The 27,902-nt window shown below is 39.4% G+C and overlaps 1 protein-coding gene across 1 annotated transcript in view; it reads right to left on the reverse strand.

The window, feature by feature from the left end:
• Positions 1-9,649: 9,649 nt before the first annotated feature.
• Positions 9,650-27,902, reverse strand: part of LOC109993844 (protein kinase C beta type) — an 80,547-nt gene continuing 62,294 nt past the window's right edge. The window contains exons 12-17 of the mRNA XM_020646940.3: positions 27,571-27,633; positions 26,510-26,648; positions 25,664-25,744; positions 25,095-25,202; positions 19,056-19,196; positions 9,650-13,989 (exon numbers count right to left, since the gene is read on the reverse strand). Coding sequence (XP_020502596.1) covers positions 13,813-13,989; positions 19,056-19,196; positions 25,095-25,202; positions 25,664-25,744; positions 26,510-26,648; positions 27,571-27,633 — 709 coding nt within the window. The 3' untranslated portion in view covers positions 9,650-13,812. The remainder of the gene's footprint in view (positions 13,990-19,055; positions 19,197-25,094; positions 25,203-25,663; positions 25,745-26,509; positions 26,649-27,570; positions 27,634-27,902) is intronic.

Consider the following 27,902-nt stretch of genomic DNA (forward strand, 5'->3'; position numbering starts at 1 on the left):
CCATTTACAGTGCTTACTCTTGCTCGCTGCCAAGTGTTGATAATGAGGTTTAAATATAAAATAGGAAATAGTAAGAGAGCAAAACACTTAAATAACATAACTTCCGCTAGCGTAACATTATGGCCTTGTTCTTCTTTACATTGGTTATCTTAGCTAGCAGAGCAGTCTAGTGTGTCCAGCTCTGTTGGCTGGGACCGGAAGTCATAAAGCTGGAACCCCAGCAGTTGGCTTGTTGGCTTAGCTAGCTGGCTGAAAGACAGTGAATAAGACACTCAATAACCAGTTAGCTTGGTGTTGGGCATTGTCATTGAAATAAACATGGTCTATGCAGTGAACGTTTGAAATGAAATGTTTGTGTTTGTGTTAGATTATTAATAACATATCGATGATGACTGGTTGGTGGGGCCCCTGTGAATTTTTGCCTGGGGCCTTTACAGACTCTAGAATCACCACTGCAAATAAAGATCTTGACTTGACTGACTTGAACATGCAGCTACACAGGGTTATGTCAAGTTCAGAAGGCGAGTCAAACATTAAAGGGGGTTATGAAACACAGCAGAAGTACATCATTATGCGATGACAAATGGGTGTGAAGTAATGTGCTATTTAAGAACTTGGGACAAGAATGTGTTGAAAAAGCATTCATCCATGTATGGATGGGAGACAAGACTCCAAATTAGCACTAGAATGAGTGAATGTGAAAAATTGACACCATATAGCCTATTAAAAGACTATACTGCTTATATCCATTCAGGGTTGTTTAACATTGACTTGTGCTACATCACAGTACACAGATTAGTTACATATTTTGCTTTGAGATGTCACAAAGATACAGCTTAATTTAATCAAGTAATATAACAATGCTTCAGTTGTGAAGAAGGGAAATAAAATAGATGTGGTTTTCTTAAATACGACAGAATAGTGTTCACATAATGTCCTTTAAAGTAAGGAAAAGTGAGCTTTTTCATTTGGCAAACAAGACTGGCTTTGTGTGTTTTTATGGTGTTTGGCCTGCCCATAGCATTTAAATAAAATGTATGTAATTGGTTGATTTTAGCCTTTTTTTAAATATATATTTTCCATCAATCCAGCCTACCTTCCATGCTTCCATTCTGCAACAGCACAAAACCTTTTAACTCAACATCTTCAAAATCTTTGGTATCCAATCTATTCTAAAAAAATTGATGTGTGATACCTTTTTTTAGTGCTGAAGTGTTAGACTAACCCCAAAGTGGCCTAAAAAGAATGCAGTCATTAACTGAACAAACACAAATAATTAAAATGTTACAGTGGTTTCCTCCCTATCTTCTTTGAAACCTTTTTTTCTTCTTCTACCAGTCCAGCAGCTCGTGTGATAGTGTGGGTTAATTGGGAGCCACATATTCAGGATTAGTGTAGGAAAAGCCGAGGAATTCGTCCTGGTCCAAATTCATGATGAAGAGCTTGTCTGTTGGCGTCAAGTCTGTCGCCATCTTAGTGAACTCCTTGTCGAAGTTACAGGTGTCACGACGGTTCTTCTGCAGGTGGTGTTTATGAGATTATGAAGAAGAGGGAAGGGCAAAAATGTTTGGAAAAGAATGGGATGGATCAGAAAGAAAAGACAAAGCATCATTGTTATACACCTTTAAGTATGATATCATCTGCATAGAAGCGTTTTTGGGATACTACGATGGGAGACTGGCATGAGTGCTGTGCTGCGAAAACCCACTCTGTTGTTACTATGGCTTTATATAACATATATAACGCATTGTATGTGAAACATTTTTCCAATTGCTGTGTATACATGTGATTTAAGAATACTTTTTTCATTTTCATTCTTGCCTCTCTCTAGCTAGGTCTCGCCAGCCAATGCCTTTTTAAACATTACCTCTGTAGGACCAGGATATTTTCACAGCTCAACTATGAGCTTCCCATTGTCTGCTCTGACAGGTACAAGACTGTAGAAGACATACTACACCTGACCTGACAAGAAAAGATGTTGGTACAGAAGCCCGGGTGTGCTATACTTCACTCAGTTCATTCTGTTGCTTATACAAATCGACAAAAAAAAAAAAAGGATTTTCAAGAGTTTTAACACTAAAATATCGGGCAGTGGTTTATTCTTTTGCTTTCTTTTTTTTTTTACTGCTGTATAAAAGGTAACGTTGCAGAATCCTCCTCTTGTTTTAGCTTACTGTTGCAGAAGCTATTTGTAGCCAGGTCTCAAACATATTGTTATACAGATTTTCTAATGTGAAGATGTTACAAGTTGTACTGGTATTAATTGAGATGAAAGCAAGTTAAAAGATAGATATGTAAAAGATAAATGGATATGATTAGTCAGATGTTTTTTTTATGTTGTTCCAAGGAACAAAATAAAGGACAAGACTAGGAGGATCTTATATTATTACAGTATATTTAAGGAAAGATCTGGAGAAACAGGGGAAGAGATGAAGAGGAGAGTGACCAAATCAGAAGGATTAAAAACATATGCTAAGCGACATGACTCAAGAAAAAAAAGAGACACTGTTGAGTGCGAGCAACAGCAACTGTGACTTTGTGTAGGAAGTGAGGGAAACTCTATGTGTGTGGAGGTTTTCTCTGGGGCAGGGCATTGTTAATGCACTGCTTGGCTCGGTGGGTGTATGGACGGAGGCAAGAAGAGAGCAAGAGCAGGATGCTAAAGATGGAGGAGTGTATGTTTGTGAGAGGGGGGAGGGGCGAGCGAGATGCGGTAAAAGATGAAATGCCAGTCGACTCTGTAACACATGGTTTGGGATTTCATTCTTATTTGGGGATAATCATGCTATACAGTATGATGTCATCGTTCTGTAAGGCTCTGTGTGTATAAGAGCAAGGAGGAAAAAAGGACGAGGGTCATGTAGCTGTATGCCACATACGGCCTGAAGCATGTTTTCCAAAGAAAGAGAGTGTGTTGAGGCAAAGACTGTGTAGGTTTTCATGTGATTTTGCTGAGCGAGCAAAAACAGCTTTCAATTGAGATTGTGTTAGTTAGAAGAACGGTTCATTGAGTAACAATCATCACCAATGTGGTCCATCTGAACTTAAGTAATTGAACTGAAGAGCCAATACATTCCAGACTGCTTGCTGAAAGATGCACCAAATAGGGTGCAGTACCAGAAAGAAAACGTATGCTGGGAATTATACAGTAAATTCTCATTTCAGTGCAATTTTAAGGTCTGCCTTTTAACTTGTAGCATGTGCACTGCTAAACATTTTCCCTGTCTCTTTGATTTAATTCTAGATAATTACAGCACAGATAAGCAGTAGGTTATGGTAGGGATGTGCGTGATTAGCAAACTAAACAATCAAGTATTGTCCCACTTGCTAGCTGGCACCAGAATTAGTTGATAAAACCAATTATTAGAACTTTTAGGCCAGTAAGACGTTGTGTTTAAGCTGTAACGTGAGCACCCGCTACTTACTGGTGCACTAATGGCCATAATGCTCTACTGCCAGGATGTGAAAGACAGCACAGTGGACTGAAAGAGTGAAGTGGTTAGGTTGGATTTTGATCTAGAAAACGGAGATAAAATTTGATGTACTGTATGCTGTGTCTGTGTTATTGCTTCGCATGTACTCACATTGGATGTGTATCGACAGGCACAGCTATGAGTAGTTGATGTGCACATGGTGCAAGTTCAAATCACAAAGTCAGACAAAGTCCTACTTTTTCACTGACCAAGCTGTTGTATTTGGCTCATGAGGTCTTCCTGCTGTGGTCATGTCTTTTAGGCTTTATGGTCATTTTAGTTTTCCGTTTTGTTCACGTTAACAAATAATTATTAATATGACATTGACATTAATCGATTGTTAAAGTGCGCTGTACACAACCAACTCTGTAATAACAAAACTCTTTTGAGAAAACGATCGATAGATAGAGATAGATAGATAGATAGAGCTAGATAGATAGAGATAGAAGGAAGTGGATGAATTAAAGTTTGCCACATATACATTCATATTATTTTAACAGCAGCATTCACAGATAAAAAAAAAGGTTACAAGGGGTGATCTTAGAAAATCCACAAGTTTGGATACATAAAAATCCAGTCATGAGTCCGTGTATCAAACACCATAAAGACAAGAAGAGCGGGAGAAAGAACGAGACAGGACTAAAGGAGTGAATAATCTTCAACACTTGTGAGGGAAAAGGCTCAAGTCAAGCTGGTACACCACAACAACACTGGTTTCCAGTATACGACCACAGTGAGGCAGACGAAAGGCAGGGTCGGCGGTCACGACAATGACAGAGAGACAGAGGAGGACAGGAGAGAAGTCAAGATCACAGGAACCGAAATTCAACATAGTCTCCTACCTTCACCGCCCTGTTAGGAGCTTCCTTCAGCTGCAACGACACACTTGTCATCGCTGGCCCAGATCCACCTCAAGTTCCCCCGGGCATGAGATCCACGAGAGGGCCTCATCTCAAGAGAGGCCTGGTACAACATTCATATGGATCTGGTGTGGCTTACTTTGCAAATCAGATATCATAGATTTAATTTTAACTCTAGAACGTGTTTTATTCGTCTACAGTAAGAACGACCTCCCGACATGCAGCCAAATATCAAGCTGTTTCTATACGGATAAAACGGTAAACCAAACAATTAAAAAAATAACAAATGTGCTCAAACACACTATAGAAATTACTATTCATGAGTTATGATTATAGTTGAAGCGGCAAGTTTTACATCCTCCATATTCGGGCAGGCCAACTGTCATGACCTGACTTAGCCGGGCCCAGACCAAGTCCATGAACTAGAGTGCATGGGGGAGGGGCCTAAGTGATTACTGTACAAAATCATGAGTGCTAAATATTTTTGTGCAAACATATTAAATTGATAAAATAATTTCAGAGTTTCCCTCTTATAGTATGATGCTGCTCTTCCCACCTATAAAGTTTTACTTGTTGCCTTTAGCTAGTTAGCTCAGTTAGCACCAGTTTTGGACTATGAGGAAGTAGAGCTTTTCAAGCCCCTGCTGTTTGAGAAGGCAGGGTTAAATGCTGGCTGGGAGAGGCCATGGTATGAAAACCAGAGCTTGGCAAGCAGATAACTGAACTGCACTAAGCTGCCTCCAAGTGAACATGACAGGACTGGAACTGACTGTCAAACAGAAAATTCAGTACCAGGGTGATTGGCAGTGGCTCAGACCATGACTCTGATGTTCCACCTTGGTAATGTAGAATCATCTGCCAAAATATATATATTTTAAATGTATATAAAAGTGTCCTTATGTTACAACAGCATTCTGGTTAACATGCTAAAAAAATATATTTGAGTATTAGCCTATTGGACAATTAGCTATTGTTATCAGTTTCAAATGAAAACGGTAAAACTGGCAGGGGTTGTGCTTTAACACATTTGTGACATGTTTCAGTGCATGTTCACAACAGCTATCAACCCACATGTGCAAAAACTATCCTCTATATATCAGTGCAGCTAATTACAGTCAAATGAAATGGTCGTCAACATTTGACCTTAAATTAAACTCAAGCACAAAGAGTAGTATGTGTGTTTTTTTACGTTTCCAAAACGATGTAAATCTAATGTGCAAACTGCCGAGTCTCATGCACACAGGGTTTTATTTAAAAACCCAAAATACACATATAAACACTCTCTTAGCATACAAACACACACTCATACACACAGCTGCCAGCCATGTAGGCCAGCTCATAACGTGTTCCTTCTCAACACGCTTCAATAGCAGTCAATGCTGTAAGGCAGAGAGACAGGGATATAGAGAGGAAAAAAAAGGGGAGAAGACATGCAGCAAAGGACAGCGAGTGAGATAAATATCAGCGGCCCTTGGTATAGATGTATAGATAGAAAGCTTAGAGTAGCATGAAGGTGAAAAACACCCATTTGTTTTTCTATTCCCCGCGTTCCAGAGGCAGTGGTTTTTAATAGAGAAACATGAATGTAAGTCTTTAATTTAGTCGTTGCCTCTTCACACCCCCTTCTCATTCTCCCTCTTCCTCTGCGTCACTCCCCTCCACCTCTTTCTCTCTCTTTCACCCCATCTCTTTTCAGTAACGAGAGGATTAGCGGGAGACGAGCCCATGTCAGCTGAGGATGTGGGGAGAGTGGAAGGCACAGAGGAAAAGGGAGGTGAAGAGGAGAGAAGGGTGAATGAAAGGCGGTATCGAACGCTGACCTGTTTTGGGCTGATAAGCACAGGCGGCTTTGTGCTGGAGCCACTGGCTTTAATTTGGGGGCCGCAACATTTGGAATTAATTATCACTTGCACTCCAGCACTGCTGCGGCTTACTGTGTACATGGCTATTACATCCTCTCCAATACAAACTTTATACAGCTTATGTTCTGGTACTGGTAGCCATATTACTGTAATGATACATTTGCATAAAATTGAGCTACACAACAATGTCAGAAAAGTCAACAAAGTGGTGTGTGAGGGCTGCCCTCCGCTAAGAACTGTTCAGATTATGGCAAAAAAGAAACTGGAAAACGTCCTTTTTTAATGAAAATGATGAAGACCGACATGTAAAATATAGCCGCTACAAGTTAAAGTTATATGCAACCCCTTATGTACTTTAATATCCAGTAGGATTTTTGATTTAGGTTAAATTAAATCTTGAGACATTTGAAGAGATCTGAGTTGAGTCAAAGGTCTACCATCTTACCAAATAATGATCTTAGATGTTCTGCTAGCTTGCATGCTAATTTGCTGTTTGTGAGTGAGTTTGCTTTTTTACCTTGTAAGTTAGCAGTGACCATTATGTTCAAAATGAATAGAGTGAATGTTACAAAAACAATGGTGACAGCTCAGTTTTTAGGACATTTTTTTTTAGTTTCAAGACATGTAGCCTACATGTAGTCTGTTGAAAACGACACTGCTCCGTTGCTTTTGACTGTATGTTTTATATTTGAGATCGTTTTACCCCAGCAGACATTGAGAGAGTGTGGGTACAGAAAGGAAGAAATGGAAGAGAATGATGGGCTAAATCTGGCCCAAAGTCAGAAATTAGTGTTTTAGTTTGGTATCAGCACTGATTAGTTGTTTTGTACATGATCACTTTAAACATACTGCAAAAAGAAACACACAGCTTCTCCTTCAAAGTTAACATTTAATTTTGACTTCCTTTAACATGTCTTCCATGAACTGTACATTATACCGTCAATTAACATGCCGCTTTTCATAGACTGTGCAAAATATATAAGAACAAATCAGCTCAATTATGCATACGAGATTGAAGAACAATGTAGAAACATAGCAACAAAACGGAAAGAAAATCAAATTTATGTGCAACTTGAGTCAAAGTCTGGAACTCAGTCTATGCCTGAACTGTCAGCTTCAGCTTGTTTTTTTCCTCACACCACCTCTGTCGGCAGCCATGTGAAGCCACTTCTCTGTTCAAAACTGTTGCAGTCATTGGCTTTTGTCAAACAGCACCTTGAAAAAGCAAAACAATTGAAACAGTAGTTTAGTCTTTTGTATCATACTGTATGCTACACACACAAACAGACACACATTTCACCAATGAATTTTCAAAACCTATCTTCTATATTTTCATCATTTTTATGACTTTAGTTTAATGTAGCAATCAGGAGGATGAGGAGAAGAAAATTTGGAGAAAAGGAGGAGGAGAAAAGCAGAAAAAGAGGAGGACAAAGGGGAGGAAAGGATGAGAAGGAACATAGTGAGAAAAACCTGTCATAAACAAAACATTTATCACATTTCTTACCAGTGACGATCGTCTTCTTGATCAGCCTTAAGACCGATATTTTCTCATATTCGCCCCTCCAGTTCATTTGTCTTGCAACAGCTGTTGAAAAGGTTACTTTCAGAACTCTCCAGTCTTTGTCTTTCAGGTTTATACCTCCAACAGATTCCAGGTAGGCAATCTGGAATCTGGAGTAAAAGAAAGTGCATCGTAAAATTGTGTGGACAACGGATACGTAAATATGTATATTTTTAACAGTTTCCTAAAAAAAAACAAAAAAAAAACAGAGAAATAAATATATGTATAAATGTTCTTAGACCAATCACATGGTTAATTTGATTCTTCATTTTGTTTAACCAATGAAATTTCAGATATTTCTCTGATAGCACTTCTAACAGCAAAGCACATTACAGCTGGAAACAGGTTTGGTACTGCGTGAGCAGCTACTGTTGGCAGCTCTAGTAATGTTAGCCTCATTGACAGCTAGTGTCTTTAATGCCAATGTATGTTTAGTTACCAAAGCTGCTAATGTTAGCAGGGTTGAGCTAAGGCCGATGGCGTTAACAAAGCAGCGTTACAAATGGGCGTTTTTTTGCAGCCACAGGCCCATGTCCAGCCACCATGGGGTACTGCTGTAGACTAGGTTAAGCTCTGAAACAAACGCCCATGTATCTTTTATTCAACTCAATCTACTGCTTAGCTAACTTGTATAGATTTAGTAGCATTTGATAGCTGGAGCTATAGTGGAACTACTGTTAATTAAATCACCATCAATTAATTTGTTGTCGGTGCAACCCACTATAATTAGACATGAGCTAAACATCAATGTTTATGAATGTTTAAAAGTCACTTACCAAAAGCGAGGCAGTTAGCTTGAGAAAGGCCGAGGGAAAATGAAATGGTCCGTTATCCTTTTTACGAAAGATGTCCCGCCTTTACTGCATCATAGGCCATAGAATGATAGATAGATAGATAGATAGATAGACTCAAAACTGGAAAATTGTGGCTGAATTTCTAAAACTTTGAAAATGGCTTGGCTCAAGTTTGACTTTCCACAGCCATATCTCAGTCAAAGGTGCTAGTTAGATACATGCCACGTATGGCCCACAACTCAATCCTATGTCTGAATGTTGTGAGTGTAAATCATTTTCTGAATTAAAAGGCCAGGTTCAAAAGGCAAAGTCTTGAAAGGAAAAAAACTATATTGGGATAATTGCCTAAATGACACGTATAGCAATGACAGTACTCTTCCTATTCTAAAAATGTACTTAAATTGTTTGTTTTGCACCGATATACCAAAGCAAACCCCTTGTTCACACCTTGGTAGAACTTCTAATTCCAATTACCATATTTAAAGTTTGCCAGTTTGTTTTCAGTGTTCTGTAGACATTTCAGTAATACTGTGCGCAGACATGGTTTAGAACGACATTTCTATTTTGTGTCCACGCTTGTAAACATGGCTTTATAGTAGAGATAGTAAATGGTGCAAGATACAGTAACCCCTATTAAAAGTAAATGTGCAGCTAGTAAGAGCAGCAGCTTGACTAAAGTGGATTGGGAGCAGCTTTAGAGGCGGCATGAAGCAGATGAGTGGCTCAGCAGGGCTGTGTGTATGTAGGCCGTGTTCTGCATGTTATTTCCTTGAAGTCATCAGACCTACTCTCCCCCATCAGAGAAAGGCTCTTATGATAAGTGGCAGCCATGAAATATGCACAGCCTGTCGTAGCCGCCTGCCTCGCATCACAGAGCCTCCCTACGTTTCCTCCTTCCCACTGTCCCTTCTTACTACCTCTTCTTCTCGCCTCCCGTCATTGTTGAATCGTTTCCCTTCTCTTCCTTTACATTCATTTTCCCTTTTCTCTCCTCCACCGTCACCCTCCATCACTCTAATCTTCCTCTACCCTTTACTGGAGCCCTTCAAAATATACACAAAGAAGATGACGTAAAGAAAATAAACACCCCCTAATACATCTTTTAAATCTTTTATTTTAGGTATGCCTGTATTTCCTGGAAAACAAAAAAAAATTTGGCACATGGAAAGCATTGTGAAAAGCATTTGTTCCTCTTTCTTTTTTTTCTTTTTGTACATTATTCCTTATTTTCACACACAGTAGCTTGGATCACACTTTTGGAGCACTGCCGACACAAAAAACATGAATTATCCAAATATGTTAATTGAATTTGAATTCTTATTAATAAAAAGGTAAAAGCATTTTTCATGCAGAGTTCATTTTGCTTCTCCGTCAGCTAGAAGGAGTCATAGAAACAAAAACACAAACCCTGGAGTAAATCTTTTTCACTCGCTCTTTGAAATACTGACAACATGGTGTATAATTATATATCAACATTTGACACTGTTATATGTTGTTGTATAGGTATATATCTATATCTATATATAGTTATTTGTTCCAGAAATACAGGAGACACTAACAGTAAAAATACAGACACATGAAGGACACAGACAATGGACGCAGATCTAGCTTTATGCTGTCAAGTCATAAACATACTTCAGTTTTTTCTGCTGACACATAATGGTGGACGAAATGTAAAACCATTAAAGCCGCTCTTCTGTGCTGAATTCATCAGCAGCTCATTGTTTAACATTAGAGAAAACAGACAAGACCAGCCTCATCCAGTATTTCCTATCAATTAATCCAATTGAAAATGATTCATTTCCTCACATCACAGGTCTCAATGACACAAAAAGCCTCTCAAATTACAATCCCCCCTCCCCCCTCACTAAAGTTCAATACTGAGGCATCTAAAGAAAAGGAACTCCACAGCTGTGGCTTTTCAGTCTGAATTTTTGTTAGTCCAGAGGTTTTGGCCTTTAACTTGAATACCTGAGCTTTTCTATAACACCCTTGACCACTTCTACAATCAGGCTATCCAGCCTCACAACAGTTTGTGAAATAGTCACAGAGAGTAAGGTTCACATACTGTACTGTACATGAACAAGAATGTTACTTTTATTCATGCCAGTCACAGTATCGTATTTAAAATAGAATATAAAGATTGACAAAATCTGCCTAGGTCGCAATTAATGTAAGTGCCATGGAGAGTTCTACTCTATTTGTCTTATTTTTAAGTTACCTGGAACTTGTGCATTACAGCAGAAACCATCGTCTCCCCTCAGCCTAACTAATAATATGAAACCCTGGCTAATTTAAAACATCAACTTTTACTTAAAGTTTCACACCGGACCTGAACAACCTCCTGGGTAGAAAACTAAAGGCTCTAGTAGAGAGCCCTGGGGGCTGCCATCATGCATTTGTGCCTCCAAAATACAATGCAGTATCTGACTTGCATAAAAAAGGGAAACTGTTGCTCAAGTACACAACTCCTCCAGATTAGACTTTGTGCTTACGTCAAAAAATATTGTGAGACTGCCTTGAGTCAGGGTTATGCAGAGAAAACATTGCTAGTCTCTAGAAAGCAGTCAACTTTAATTGCGTCTGACATTTTCCACCAAGCGTTGTTAATGTTTCAAATGTTTCTGAGTGATGAAAGCAATACTACCTCTGCAATGGAATTGCAACAGCTGTTTTGGGAACCTATCTTTTACAGAAATCGATTATAAACAATAAAGGATAATTTGATCCCCCACTACCTACTGAATACCATTTCCATAAAATCTGTTATCAGGCCCTTCTTTAATAATGTCCTTAAAAAAGTCGTGCTTTTGGAAATTGAATTCCATGTCATGTTCAAATGATTTAACTACAGGTATATGGAAATTAAACATTATTATACTGCAAAAAAAATTGAATGCCCCTTTATATATAAACACTAGTGAACCTGAATGTGCCTCTCTGCAAAAAACTCCCCTGATGTCCCTGTGTGATGAAGAGTAGTTTGATATGTGGAAGCACTTCAGCGGCTTCCACACAGCATCAGCTGTACCCGAGTGTATACAGTGCCAACATTCTCTCTTTCCTGAGATAAATATGCTTACCAATAAGCCGCATAACCTCGCAGTCTTTGCATGTTAATTAATTACAGCCCTAACCTGAGTCTTCTGAAGATTGGTTAGGTAGCTTCCTGTCAACAATATTATTGCTAGCTGGGGAAAACAAAAGATAAAACACACACAGAAAGGATTTTCCTGCTTCACAAGGACTAGTCCAAACTCATGCCCACAACTGCTGCTGTCTGTAGTTAGGATGGAAATTCTTATTGCACATGCAGACAGCTCGGAAAACACAGATCACAGTGAGTTCAAATCTTCTGCAACACTTTGAATACAAAAGTTGACCAGAAAAGTAGGGCTGCATGATATATGGGTTGTCCTACCTTTTTGATGTCAAAGTAGAATTCTTGTTACCAAGCCAGGGAACTTTTTGAGATGCGAAGGTACTTAACCTGCCTTTCGAAAACAGGACATTGGTGCAACTTTCTTTCCAGGCCACAGATTTTAACCTGGATAACATATCTAGTACTTAAGTTTTGCTTTTCAGGGACATCAAGGTGGACTTTGCAGCACTGAATTCCATTGTGATAAACGTGTTAAAGAGTTTTGTATAGCTTTTACAGTCATATAAGCAAATATTGTCTCTGGTCTTTATTTTCTCTTGATTTACTACCGAAAAACCACTGTTTTCTTATCTTCTTGCTCCTCTCCTTTTTCTGTCACTGGTGGAGCAGCTAGTTGGAAGTGAAGCTGATCATACAAACACCGTTTGATATGATTATAAAATAGTTTAACACCAGGTACTGGGAAGGCAGGTATGGACACGCATACAAATATACAAACTAAATTGTTTGATTTCACAAACAGTACTCCTTCACACACTTATAAAACATACACGTGCACACACATACGCTGTAAACAAACGCCCAGGTATTGGTATCATGCACAGAAACTTACTGCTAGTCTCTTTCATTGCTTAAATACTAGATAACAGAGAATCAGAGTATAAGAAGTAGAATTATCTATTTAATTTACTAACTCAAAGCTTAGATCAAGACTACATTTCCCAAAAGCATTTAACCATCACGATCCCTCTGCTGATGAAAGAAGAAATCTGATATTTGTCCGATCTTCCACTGTATTGTTTTGTTTTAAATGTATTTTTTCACCATTGGAAAACAGCCACTCGATAGTAGCAGGTGAAATGGAGATCAGATGGTAAAACGCTGCAGGGAGACAGAGTCCAGGGCTACCATTGATATAGAAACTCATGCACAAGTTTGTGAAGCATTCCAGTTTTAGCTAAGATAAGGATAAACACACAGACACTATTATTATTATCAAACACTGAATAATAAAATGCACACCAGAAATACAGGCTGAGCTCAGGATGCGCTGGGATAGCCGAGGAATGACTTAAAGAAAAGTTAAATCACAATTTCCACCAAAAATCTATAACATTGAATGCTGCAGATATGTTGTATGCAGATGATGCAGTTGTGTATGTGTCTGTGCTAAAAAATTGAACTTAAATTCAGGTGAATATACTTGCATCAGTTACCAGTTAAGCAAAATATTGTACATTGTATCCCTAAGTTTGAATTTAGAATTTTGCTGATTAATTTATTTTCGTTATTTGGATGTTTTTTTTTGTAAATTAAGCTGGAGAATTATGTCAAAACTGTGAGCAACACAAGTCAAAAAATTATACATTCAATAAACTTATGAATCAGAAGCTAGTCGACGGGAAATCTTTTGCTAACTAGTAAAATTGTATCTCAACTAGAAGCATGGAAACGTACCAGATTTGTTTATGATCTAATTATCTTGTGATTAATTTAAATTTGTATTTTCAATGCTGCAATAGAGTGCTACATGCATTTAGGCCAAGACAACATCCAGGTTACAGCAGTGTGAACAACAAACTTGTTCAAAGCTGACTCGACATGTCTGTGAGTCAGTCTAAGTCATGGCTTCTTGGTGCCTGTAATAGCACATATCATTTCAGGGATATTTGAAGTTGACATGTTTGAGTGTGTTTGTTCCAGGGACAACTGTTATTTATATTTTTGTGTGTGTGTGTGTGTGTGTGTGTGTGTGTGTGTGTGTGTGTGTGTGTGTGTGTGTGTGTGTGTGTGTGTGTGTGTGTGTGTTTTGTGTGTGCATGTGTGTGCATGTGAGAGTGTGTGTGCGTGTCCATGTGTCGATGCATGAGCTGAAATCAAGCCTGCTCTGTGGCAGGAGTGGCTGCAATAGTTCCTGGGAACTCTGGGTTGATAAAGGAGAATCCCTGGAACTCATCCTGGTCCAGGTTCTGTATCACTTCCTCATCGGGAGGGGTCAGCACCGGCGGGTGGCGTGTGAAAAAGCGGTCAAAGTTTTCAGCATCCCGTCCACACTGTTGAGGAGGGTGAGGGGGGATGGCGTAAAGGGGGGGGGGGGGGGGGGGGTTGGATTGGGAGGGGGGGAGGAGTGGGGATGGAGAGGAATGGATGGAGGAGAAGGAAGAGAAAACAAAAGAAGGGGAATGGTGGGTTGAACAAGGGTGTGAGATGACAGTCCTTGAACATTGTTTCAAATATCAAAATAAGGTGCAAGTGCCTGGGGAGCGCTTGATTTAACTCTCTGTATATTAGGTAATATTTTACCTTAAAAATGCCTCTTTCAGGAGAGGACAAATCAAGCACGCCTCAGGTATATACTTTCCTCTTTCAAATATTTGAAACATATTCAACCTCAGTTTAAAACATAACAAGTTTACTGATGTCTCAAACGTCCTGTGGCAGTGCACTACTTTAGAACATTTTGGTTATGAAAATGTTATCCCAAAAGCTTCCCGACATGGCCATAAGCACAAAACCAAATTCTTTTTTTTAGGCTCAAAGCGATAATTTGGGTGTAATTGGGGGTAATTGTAGGTTAATTATATGCTGCTGCTGTAGAGACCTGCTGAGATATGATAAAACAAACAGACAAGAGGCTAGTGTGCTAATGAGCAGTGCCAACAACGCCAAATCTTTTTAGAGATTTAAAATATTTTTAGATAATGTTACTGCACATATTATCATTGAAAATGCTAACAACTATTTTTGCTATTAAATCAGCAATTGCAAAATATCCTCTATTAGATCGATCAGACTTGGCAAACCTAGAAATCTAACCATACACTAACAGATAACAACATTAAACTATTTTATATGATTGTGAAATCACTTTAAAGCAATATTTTAGAATATGAAAAAGTAATTGTTCATTTTAGTCAACCTTATCACCCATTCTCCCCACTGGGAACCCCCGAAAAAAGCCCATAAGGTTAGCATCCATCTAAGTACATAAAACAAGTTATTAACTTGAAAACTATATTTTCCTGACAGTATGCCCCATGGGCACTTTGGGCTGAGCCATTCCCTTTTTTTCCTTGTCTCCATCACTGCACTGAGCTTTAATTAACACAACAAGGATTCAGTGTCCTCTGACTACATTACCCAGAGGAAAACTACAAACTCATTAAATCCTTGTTACTCTGAAAAGCCAAATGAAATTAAGCAGACTGTTTAGAGTATGGGGAAATATGTGAAATGAGAAATACACCAGGGTCAAAAAGTATTTGCTGCTAATTACTTTGTTTTAACCTGTTTGGGGAGAAAGGGAAGGATTTGCCACACTGGGGAATAAAATGAATGCCACAACACCTAGCTAAAAGTCGTAAGCTGCTGTGATAAGGATCGTCTATATCATTCTCACTTTTAAGAATGTTTTTCTATACCAGGGAAGTATCTGATTTTATCTTGATTTTGATAAAAATCTCTTTAAGGAAAATAAAAGTTAATTTAAATTGAAGTCTGAGCCTTGCATGTTACAGGACAGAAGAACGGGTGGGGTATCCCTATAAGTTTTAAAACCTTTTTAATTACGTTTTACAGTAGTGCACGCCAGAAGAGGTTTCGTTTGAGACTGAGCTGCAAAACATGCAAATTAACAGAAACAAACATGAGAAAACTTTGAACACAGAGAAAAGGACAAATAAAAATGTGTTGATGAATGGACGATGGGTTGATGTGGTGAACAGATGGATATATTGGTGAAAGTATGGATGGAGTCTTTGGTGAGAGGTTGATTAATGGGTTGAATACGGAATTCTTGACAGACAGATGGATTAACAAATATAAATGAAAACAACAGCTGTACATGAAAGTGAAAGGTGTTGGCATAACTGTTCTTTGACTGATGAATCAGTAAAATAACAGATAAAAAAACTCCCAGATTAGACTGGATCACAGTTTAAAATCCTGGGAATCTGACACATCGCTTTCATTTCACTGCTTCACAAAATGTCAGCCAATGGATGGCTAAAATCCAAAAGGACATTTGGTAAATGGTAAATGGACTTGTATAGCGCTTTTGAACTTCTGACTACTCAAAGCGCTTTTACACCGCAGTTCACACCTACCCATTCACACTGACGGCAGAGGCTGCTATTTAATGTGACCATCAATATTAACTTATCCATTCATACAAATCCATTCGCTGCTGATGAAGCAGCGGGAGCAACTTGTGGTTAATTGTCTTGCCCAAGGACACATCAGACATGTCGCTGCAGGAGTTGGGTATCGAACCCTGACCTTCCAGTTAAGAGATGTTCGACTGTACCAACTGAGCCACAGCCACCACGGCCATATTTCAAGGTTAAACAACATATTTAAAAACTAGGGATATCCACGAATAACCAACTAAACGATTCAACATACTCGGCTGCACTAGTCGTCACCAGAATTTCTAGTCAGTTAACGTTTTCACTAGTTCAGGTCCACAATGCTGGTTTAATGTTGCATGTATGCTGTAACGTAGCCGCCCACCACTAGCTGGGGCTGTAGCTCCATTGCTACCATTGCTCTACTACCTGGATGCAAACAAGCTCATTGGACAGAAGGCATCTTGTAGCGAAGAGCAGATTGGCAGTAGAAAAATGGATGTCTTATGTAGGCTGTGTCAGGTTAAACTGGTATATAACCTCATGACCGGAGCAATGCAGAACCAGCATATGACCGCTAGTGATGCTCGCAGACTAACGTTAGCTACTCGACAAACCAATTTGACAATGTTTACCCTCAGACACTGTGATCCTGTGATAAGTCATGTTAAATAAATTGTGTTCAATTGAATGTTTTCTTAACTTGTGAATTTATATTTGTGCTTAATCAACAGTGAAATAAGTCGCCAGGAACATTCCTAGTGAAAAGCAATTAGCAAGCATTGGACAACACTGATTACCATTCATCTACTTCCAAGCTAACATCAGCTTGTGATAGTGTTTCAAGATATTATGGGGGGGAGGTTAAACTCCTGGCTAATGATGTTTAGAGCTAAAGGTTATCTAAGCTAGGAATGCTAATGTTAACATTAGCTGTTATGACTTAGCTGTCCTGATGGGTTTAGCTGAATGAAAACTCATTAGTTAATACCAGCTAAATCACAACAATTAACATTAAGTAAAGCCAATTCCTAGCTAACATTGCTTCTAATAAACAAAAATTAAGCCTGGCAATCATATCAATCTCTCAGATTCTCTATGTTTATCTGAACTGCAAACATTGAACACAGCGGTTTGATACCATAACGGTAAGTTCATCAATCATTCATTCAAAAGATGTGATAGGTAATCAAATTAAGTCTTGGAAGTTCTTCACACAGCTTAAAACCACAAGAAGACAATAATCACAAGCAGATTGGAAACCAAACAACCAGCCACAATGGCTTTGAAAGCATCAAACATCCTTCATCAAGTATTATCTGAACAAAAAACATCATTAGATACCACTCTGAAGAAAAACGGTTTGAGAGATACAGAGAGCCCCTTGCCAAAACAATGCACACACAGAAGATCAAAGAGCCACCTTCAGATGCCAAATTGTACACTAAACTTTTATGCAGGGTAAACACACTGGTTCTTCTAAACATCTGAACACTTTGTTTTCAGAAGGAAGAAGAAGAAAGAGAAAAAGAGAGATTGTAAGTGACAGAGCAGGGAGGTGAAAGACAAAAGACTTCAGAAAGACGAGATCAAACAGAAAGAAAAGAGCGATAAAGAGGGAGAGACGAAGAGATCAGACAACATATGTGAGTAGTTACATCAGAGAAACACCGCGGTGTTAAAACAAAAGCAGTCCTGAAGGTGACCTCCAAACCCACACGGGCAAAAATGTAGATTTTTCTTTATATATATATATATAAACCCACAAACACAAGCATGCATACACCGCATAACTGATCTACTTTGGGCACTTTTTGGGACAAAACAAACACTTCAAATTATTTCCCAAGGGAAACCACGAGAAAGATGCTACATCTCAAGCCGAACAGCTACCTTTTACCTCTTGTAAAGAACCTATTTTAAACCTGATATGAACTTTAACTCCCATCTTAACCCTTCAGGGAGTCACTTGTATGTAGTGGTAGAAAACGTTTCCCACTCTCCAATCATTACCTTGACCACTGACCCAAAATATTGCCTTTTTCCAAGATGTCCCCAGTTGGATGAGTGGTCCCCACTTAGCGAGTTTTAAGTCTGTTAATTCAAAGACACACACACACACATGCACGCACAAACAAAAAACCCCATTGGGCCAAGACAGCTGCATAAAAAGCTCTAACTCCTTAGCAGCAGTTTGGCCTAAGGCTGTGTGAGTGTGTGTATGTGTGTGTGAGAGATAAAATCATTCTGACTTGCGTTAGGATCAAACTAATTTTGTCAAAGAAAAAAAAAACAGGAAAAACACAAACACACATTTGATTTAGGTCATTGTGGCTGACATTGTAGAGATGTACTGATAAAGTCCCTAAGACGTAGGTGTTTAAAATCAAGCTAAACCTGATCGAAGGGAAACATTTTTAGCTCTTTTAGCAAACTGGTTACAGATTCGGTGCTTTAGTTCAACAGCCAATATCAATCAAACCAACAAGATTCCAAACTCTTTAAATGCTTAAAATCAGAGCTATGATACTGCTGTCGTCAATGTTTCCTTCAGCTTTAGTGTCTTTCTCTGTTTGTCGTCATCGCAAATACTGTCTCCACATACAGTTTCTTCCTTATCCGACCCATGTGTTATCATCATCACCACACAGTTATTGCCATCATGATCACTATTATTTCCTGACTTACCTGTTGTAATGACCCATAAAGAGGAGGGGAAAGACTCAGAAGCATAAAAATTGAAAGTGAAAAGACGAGCAAGGTAACAGAAACAGGAGAGACAGAGAGAGAGAGAGAGAGTTGTTGTTGGAAAACAACAAGGTTAGAATCTGAAAAGGGAGACAATTATTATTTGACACAGTGTCTTACCAAGAATTTAACCACAAACGGGGATTAAACTCCTGGTCTCCCCTGCGGTAGGCAACTAATCACTCCCTGGCAAAAACCAAGTCGATTATTTTTTCTTTTTGGGGTCAAGTCGGGTTCAGACTTACGGCTCTAGGTTTGAATGGCGGCTGCACTTCTTTGTTCTCAAGTTTCTCCCAGTCCATGTAGCGGAAGAAGCTGTGGTCCCTGATGTCTCGCTCCCCCTCCGGACCACAACCAAGTCGTTTCGCTGGATGTTTCGTCATCAGCTGCACAGACAGGAAGAAGAAAAATAATTATTACAAGCCCCTCCTTCCACTTTTCTATCAACCTACAATTGACAATTTCATCATTAGAGTTTACCATAAAATGTGAAAAGAATGAAAAAAGACCAAAGACTGCTGTTCCTCAAGTGGCCACTTGTTACTGGCTCCAAAAACAAGTCACTCCCCATGAAGCTAATTCTAGCTCTAGAAAACCAACATGAGAGCAGCCAAGATCCTTCCCTCAAGGCTTCAAAAAGACAAGGTTGAGAACTCTTAGCCTTAAATCATTTTCTTAATCAGGAAATTCAGCTATTCAGTCCAAAATTGATTTTTAACCAGGCCTTAAACATGTTTATTACTGATGTAAAAAATTACATTTTAAAATGGGCCCTAATTGGGGTTCCTCGGCTTTTGGAGCCAGCCTCAAGTGGACACTCGGGGAACTACAGTTTCTTTTGCACGTCTACATTGGCTTAATTTTTCTAGACCAGTGGTTGCCGCTTGTCCCTGGCCCTATACAGGCTCAGATCTCCTACATTTTTACACGGAGAAATATGTATGATTTATTAACCTGCAATAACATCAGAATATAATTCAAAGATAGTAGATAGTATGAAGACTCCTTTAATTATTACACTTTATTAAGGTGTGGTTAATTAGTTACATTTACATAAGCTAAGCTAACAGTTTAGTTAGAGTTCTAAATCTGACCTACATTCAACAGTGTGCAGCTGTGATGCTCCAAGTCTTCCCTCTGGCATCTTTAAACTTTCATTTGATTCCTTCCTGTCCCTTTTTCCTCTGTATTTTCCATTCATCTTTGTTCATAAACAAACATGGTTACAATGATTATTATTTATTCAGTGTCTTTTTCTCTTTCCTTTGTCTTCACCATCCATCAGTTCTACCATGTATCTTTTTTTCCTCCCTCTGGGGACCAAATAAAAGTCACCAAACCTTGGCCTGCAGATACATGAATAACTGTTGTTGTTTTTTTTCTCTCCCTTTTTAACCACAGCGTTATTTCTTCTCAGGCTACATTAAGGACTGTTTACGATGTCTGAGCACACAAAACCTTAAGAACAGCATCAAGGCTAGTGACGCAAGTGTCAGCATGTGTGCGTGTGTGTGTGTGTGTGTGTGTGTGCCTCCCTCAGGAGCAGCAGTCATAACTCATTACATTACAACTAAAATAACATTTTCCACGGGTCATTCAACCTTACAAATCATACACACATACACATACACATACACAGACACACGTGCACACACAGTTACTCATATAAACATGAACATACCAAAATTTCAGGCATGCACCAAGGAAATGTTCGAGTCAGTTATAGTTGTTTAAACGTTTGGCTTGGAATATTTTTCAAAGAAGCAACAATCATTTTTTCTCACAATCTCAACCTTTATTTTGTTCTCTACATCGATGTCATCCCTTTTGTTTTCACGACTTAAGTGGGGCACACTTTATACAACAGCTGCTCTTCTACAGTAGATTAAGCATCTTTTAGGACCCCTTTAGCAACTTTATTTCACAAGCGTCTGGCAACAAATCTGGGGGCGTTTTTGGCAGACAGCACGGATACAGCTGCCACTTTCATCATCGCGGCTCTCTTAGTTCAGTGGACCACAAACCTGTGAAATAGGTCACTGGATGCAGGAATTAATGGCACACGTGAAAAAAAAAAAACCCTGACTTGTTTTGGTCGCTAGGTTTCAACAGGCTGCATTAACCATGCAGCAAACTGGGCTTACCTAGTATCTACACAATGACCGTGTTAGTGTTGTTGGCTTGTTTACATGCTGTCTCACAGTACAGTAAAAACAGCAATAAGTGATGTTTACAATGTCATAATTTTAAACGGCCAGGGAAGATCTTTTGGATCAGAATGTTGCCCCATTTAAAATCATATTTCTCATTGGAAGCTGAGCAGAGTGCAGACTTTTCTCTTTTTTTCAGCAACTCACAAATGAATGTGATATCACAGACTGGGACACCAATATCGCGCGGTTGCGGATTAAAAATGAAAGAACAAAGACGATGTGTAAAGATGCTTTAAAGTTGATAAAGAATAGTGAATAACAGTGTTTGTGATAATGTTTTTCAAACCACAACCTTCCTCTGCCAGGGGGTATGAATCATGGCTTTGTTTTTGTTGACTGGGGATAGGGGATAGGGGATAGGGGATAGGGGTATGGGGTTGGTAGCCCACTTTAGCACTACTGGCTGGTTTTTACATGAAACACATCAAATTGTGGAAGCACAAAACACTGGCAATCCCCTTTAAGAGGGAGGGATGCATCCAAATCATCATGGTGGAAAAATGTGCCTTCTCCATTATGGTGTGTATTGCCCTGACATACAAAAATAGATGAGGCAGATGCTTTCTGAACAGCAGTGGAACAAAGATTGTGAGTGTGTATAAGTGTGTGAATGCCTGTCTTTGCATGTGTAGGAACATTTTTGAACATTTTTTTCTTCTCTGTAGAATCATTGAAAGTTAAAAACATCATGTACCTCGCACTAACAGCACTACAGAAAGTGTGTGTGTGTGTGTGTGTGTGTGTGTGTGTGGGAGTGGGTGTGTGTGGTTGTGTCCCATTGCAGGCTATGAAATATGGATGCTGGTCAGGGTGGAAGCAGAGGAGTGGAAATGTCTCTGATCACTCCCTTTCCACACATACGTACATGTACTCTCTCACAAACCACTCGCCTGCCTACTGTGAACATGACATGATTTCACTATTGTATAGGACGCAGCCTTACATTAACTCTCTAGCCCTTATTGTACTAAAGGATCTAGTACCTTAAAATGCAAGAAAAAAAAAACTGGTCAAAGATTGGTCAAGCATGCACTGTATTCACATGGCAGCCATTTTTCTCTGCTGTCACATTCATGCTTGATCTGCCCTTATAATATCAACTGCTGTGTTACAATCTGCAAGTCATAAATATGGGGAGAATAACTAGTTCAGCTCCTAGTTACACTCCTCAGCTTCTGATTCACCAACAGATAAAAAAAAAGTACATACAATCCTTAGGGCCAGATTTCAATGTACTGACCTAGTCGATTCAACAGAAATTTAAATTCAGACGCAAGTCTAGTCTTAAGGGAAAAAAACACTCAGAAAACAGTCAAAATTGAGCACAGATTATCTAAAATTGTCTGCTGGTAAAAAATGTATTTGGTTTTCTGAGTGTGGCTGACGTTAGCAGTGCTAGCGCCATCTGACTTCTGTCCTCCTTGCTGGTTAGCATCCACATTCCTGGTCTAAATGTACACATCTACAGTAGTTACACATTGCTCTGGATAATATTCCAGTTTAAGACTACTGCCAAAATGCGCTGCTCCAACAAGATGCTATCCGTTCACTGTGCTTGTTTACATCCAGGCAGTAGAGCAGGCAGAGCAGGCCCATTGGCAGAGGGTTAGCCAGAGCCAAATGGCTACAGCCCCGGCTAGTGGCCGTTGGCTTCATTGCAGTTTGTCCTTAACAGTTTTACCGGCATCAATTGCCAGCATATAAAAATATTAATTTGTTCAACCGACTACTAATTCTGCTAGCGAGGGGGATGATATATGAGTAATCATTCAACCCCTTCCTAGCTTACACGTCTGTTTGAATTACTGAGACGGAGTGATAGCTTAATTTCAGAGGAAATTAATTCCTCTCCCATGGTGTCATGTAACACTAATTATTAAACCTTTTTTTTAGCTAGGAAGTGACACTAGCTACTGTAGCAGTGACACTGCTTACGCAAGCTAATGGTTTGTAAGATAACCTACATCTCTACAACTTAAAACTGTAAGCAGAGCAGTTCAGCATAATAACAGCAATATGAGCATCCCTATGTGAGCATACACACCCTGAACATCTTTGAATGTGTTGTTGTGGTTGACTCAGGACAAAAGAAAAGGTTTCCAGATGAAGTTACTCCACAATACAATCAGATTAATTTACTTACATTTTTTTTTTTAAATAAACCAAATTTGAGAGGCCATTTAAAGTTCAAACAGTATCACCTCCTCTCATGTATCTTTAGATCTATCTTGTTTTTTCTATGTACTGTTTGGTGCCTAGTCTACAGGCTAATAAAGCTAACCTAAAGCTAAACCCTCCTGGTCACTCGCAGTCCTCACTGTACTCATTGTGCTGAACTTGAACGAGTTATTTTTTTATTTTTCAAAATGGAAATGTCTTGTAGCATTTGCGAAGAACAGCTTCATGTTTTCTTTACATGCACACACAGAAACACACACCCATGCACGCACGCACGCACACACATATCGAGTTAACCCAGGCAGTGCTGGCAGGCCGCAGTGGGAGATGTGGGGGTGGACGAAGGCGAGCTTTCATGCTCCACTGGAGATCAACTGTTTTAGCACTACAACCTAGTAATCATCACTAATACATAACACAGGCTGTGTATGTCTAAGTGTACAGTATGTGTGTGTGTGTGAGTGTCTCAGTGAACATATACGCGTATAATCATTTTTTCAATATTGTTTATGGGTTATTGCTGCTTATTTCATGGTGTGGCTGAATATTTGGTTTTGATAGGATGCAGGGTGTAAGATAATTTCAGGGTGATAACTGCCTGTTCAGTATTCTAGTGAATTCTACTCATGTGCTTGTTAGGCATCAGCTTGTATCAAACATCAGTAACCATTGAAAGGCAAGGAGGACACAGTCTAAGCCTTAATCTATTATTCATGCAACTTGTCAACACGCTTAAGACATTTATAGTTTTATTGAAAATCAATGAAACATTTAAAGTGTCTTCATTGCTATTCTTCAGAAGGTAGAGCTGGTTTAAGCAGGATAACGCCCTTTGAGTTGTCTGTAAGTTGGACGTTACGGGCTTCCATGTCAGCCCTAAACTATGCCTTTAGAAAGAAGAGATGTAATATTCTTTCTCGCACATGCGCACACAAACACTCGCGCACACATACACATACACACACACACACACACACCAGCCAAGTCCAGTTGGGAAGTGTCAGGGCCTCATCTGGTACCGGCCAGTCTTTTCTGAAGAGGAGTTTCCACAGTCAGCTGAGCACACTGCACAAGCTTAGGCTATTAGAGCAGTGAAATGTGTGTGTGTGTGTGTGTGTGTGTGTGTGTGTGTGTGTGTGTGTGTGTGTGTGTGTGTGTGTGTGTGTGTGTGTGTGTGTGTGTGTGTGTGTGTGTGTGTGTGTGTGTGTGTGTGTGCCTCCCTCAGGAGCAGCAGTCATAACTAAACTAAACTAAAATAACATTTTCCATGGGTCATTCATGTGTGTGTGTGTGTGTGTGTGTGTGTGTGTGTGTGTGTGTGTGTGTGTGTGTGTAGGTGTAGGTGTGCATGTGTGTGAAGTAGAGAGAGAGCAAACTACTTTGTCTGTCTGCATGTTTGCATGTGTGAGAGAGGGAGAGTGTAGAATTATGAAAGGTGAAACAGCGGCTTAACAATGAACACTGCATAGAGCAAAAATGGAAGTGAGAGAGAGAGAGAGAGAAAAATAGAGAGATGGAAGCAGGACAGATAGCGAGAGCGAACAATGTTGTTTCACTCCAAATAAATGTTCCCTTACAATGGTTTTAATTATGCAGATAATTTTGATGTTCCTCTCTCTGCGTCCTTCTCTACCTCCTTCCTCCGTTTACCTCCTCCCATTTCTCATCACTGTGTCCTTTCTTAAAACAAATTTAATACCCTGCCTATTCTCTCGTCTGTGTATGAGTGCATTTGTGAGTGAAAGAGAGGGAGCAGGAGGGATTTTGTGAGAAAAAGGGGGCAAGGTTGAGCTTGCCAGACAGACAAGGACTTGTATTGTACACTGTGTGTGTGTGTGTGTGTGTGTGTGTGTGTGTGTGTGTGTGTGTCTGTGTGTGTGTATGTACACTCACCCCTTTACAGATAGCGACAGCCTCCTTGGACATTGACTTGGGATAGGAGACGTGATGCTCCATGATGGACTGAAATAACTCATCCTCGTCCTCACCGTCGAAGGGAGGCTGAAGAGGAAAGGAGAAGAGGAGATAAGGAAAGGACAGGAGGAGAGGAGAAAAGAGAAGAAGCAGACAGGACAAAGAGAGGATAGTTTAATTAAATAATTGAGTTTTTTTTTTTTTTTGTCAAACACATTCACCCCTTTCAAATAAGACATCCACCGTTTGAAAATGTCACCTCTACTCTAAGAATTATTAATGCCACAAGAGAAACTCTCATCAGGGGTTGTAATTTAGTAGCTAACCTTTAATTTCACAATGTCCAATTTTAAAGGCTGCAATCATGAGAGTGTGACTTTTCCCACATGAAGTCATGAATACAAATTCTGTTCATTAGCATGCTGTTTCAAAAGATTGTTTTTTTTTATTAACCTTTATCACCTTTGATTATTCTTTGTTTTTAGGAGTTCTATCATCAATGCATTTCACACACACACACACACACACACACACACATTCAGACTCACCTGTCCAGCCAGCATCTCATAGAGCAACACACCAAAGGCCCACCAGTCCACAGATTTTCCATAAGGCTGGTAGGCTATGATCTGAAATAGAAAAGGTAAAGACATAAGCTTTGATACAAGTGCTCTCTCTAACCAGGAGCTGAGTACTTACATTTTGTTCCTGAAACGTTCAGGAACGACAATAAGTGCCTCTCCTTGAATACTTGAAAGTTGCTATCAACGCTTTAATCACTGAGGCAACACATTATATAAAACCCCTTTTAGAAGCCCAAGTTATAATCCCCATAAGTACAGTGATTTGTTCAAGACAAATTTCCCCTTTTAGACACAATTAAAGTTTGTTTCGTATCACATCATTTCCTATTGTATCCCATCCTAAATGTTTCAACACCCAAACCCCATCAGGAGTGAGTAAGTAAGAAATAAGTGCCTTTCATTTGTGTGCCCATTTATTGCTCTTGTGAGGATTTTTTTTTACAGGTTATTAGAGAGACTTAAATAAACACTAACAAGACTTACAGCAAACAAGACCATCAGCAACGAGATTGTTTTTTTTGTTTCATTTTCCAAAGCAAGTGTTCTCGTCGAGGGAAACATTTGACTTTTAAATAAAGCAGGATGAGATTTTTGATCAAAAGCACTTGTGTATGTACAGCGTATAATCAGCAGAGATAAGAGGTATCACCGTGTCCACAGGGGTCGCCAAAATCTACACACACTAAAGGTTACCTACAGGGGTTTTAAACCAACATACACTAGAATTATTGAAATGTTGAAAGGAAACTTTAGATCCAATATCAATCATCTGCCCACTTTCTATCACTTACACTCTCACGCATGCTTTACCTCAGGAGCAATGTAGTCAGGCGTTCCACAGAAGGTTTTGGTTGTGATTCCATCATTCATATTTTCTTTACACATGCCAAAATCTGCAATCTTTATGTGACCCTCACAGTCCAGCATCACGTTGTCAAGCTTCAGGTCTCTACAGGAGGGGGGGGGGGGAAAAGCAGCGTTAATAAAAGGGGAGCAAAACATGATGCGTGACCCACAGACCACTTCATGTCAACATTCAATTTTTCCAAGCATCCAAATAAGAATATGAATAGAAGACGCCAGTTGATACAGGACGTGTATATCTAGCGGACCATCTACACTATATAACAGTGACATCACACGACGTCCCTGCTTCTGGCGATGGTGCAGACAGGTGAGCAAAAGTTCGCCTGCTAGAGAACACACATGCAGCCTGCAAACACCTGCTAGCTAGTTTTCAGCAGCAAACTACAAAACATGAAGGAGGGAAGAGGTGCACAATACATGAGGAAACAGTAAAGAAGTTGGATCGAGACAAGATGAGCAGCCTCGTGTTTGTAGGTAACTGCAGGCAGGCAGTTTTGGTTATTTGCTAGTTTAAAGGCTTTATATGTGATTTTTTTGATCCAGCGGATGTCGCCCTTGAGCACCAGCATGAAACCAAAACAACTTGTGGTGCATTGTTGTGTTAGCATGCTAATGCTAGCGATCTTTATTATGCTCGTATCTTCATTTACCCAAAATGAGCGTGATCTAGAAACACAGTTAAGCAGTGAGTACAGTATGTTATTCTTCTTTTCTCTAGTCCCTCAATTAAACAACTTTTATACACGAGGGGAGGAGTCAGCCGCTGTCCTGACGATGTAAACAAACTGAAGATAGGACTCGAAAAACTCTGAAAACATCACAGACAGTGGGACTCGGGTGTTACACCCATTGTAGACAGTCATGACTCACAGAGTTATTTTCAGAGGATATACTTGATTTCTATTATATTTAAGTGTGGAAAATCACATATAAAGCCTTTAAGGACTGGTTCATAGACTGTTTACCCACAAAACATTATATTAAGTATTTGGTGAGACGGTTACCTGTAGATGATGCCCTTTAGATGAAGGAAGAACAGACCGATGGCTATCTCTGCAGCATAGAACCTAAATAAACACACACAGAGAAACCAAACAAGTAATTAGAAAAGAAGCTGAGAGAAAGGACAAGAGGAGGAAAAAAAAAAGAGGAATAATTTGTAAGTGTGTGTGTGAGTCTGCATAAAAGGTCAGGCCTGTCTCTTCAAGGCCAGAGAGCAGCTGATAAGATCAACAGGAGGAGGTGCACAAACTCAACAGCCAGTCAAATATGTTGGCGCGTGTGTTTGCATTGGAGTGAACAATCAGTGTCTCTTTGTAAAGCGCGCACCTAAAAA

This window comes from Labrus bergylta, chromosome 16 (genome assembly GCF_963930695.1).
Source record: "Labrus bergylta chromosome 16, fLabBer1.1, whole genome shotgun sequence".
NCBI classification, from domain to species: domain Eukaryota; kingdom Metazoa; phylum Chordata; class Actinopteri; order Labriformes; family Labridae; genus Labrus; species Labrus bergylta.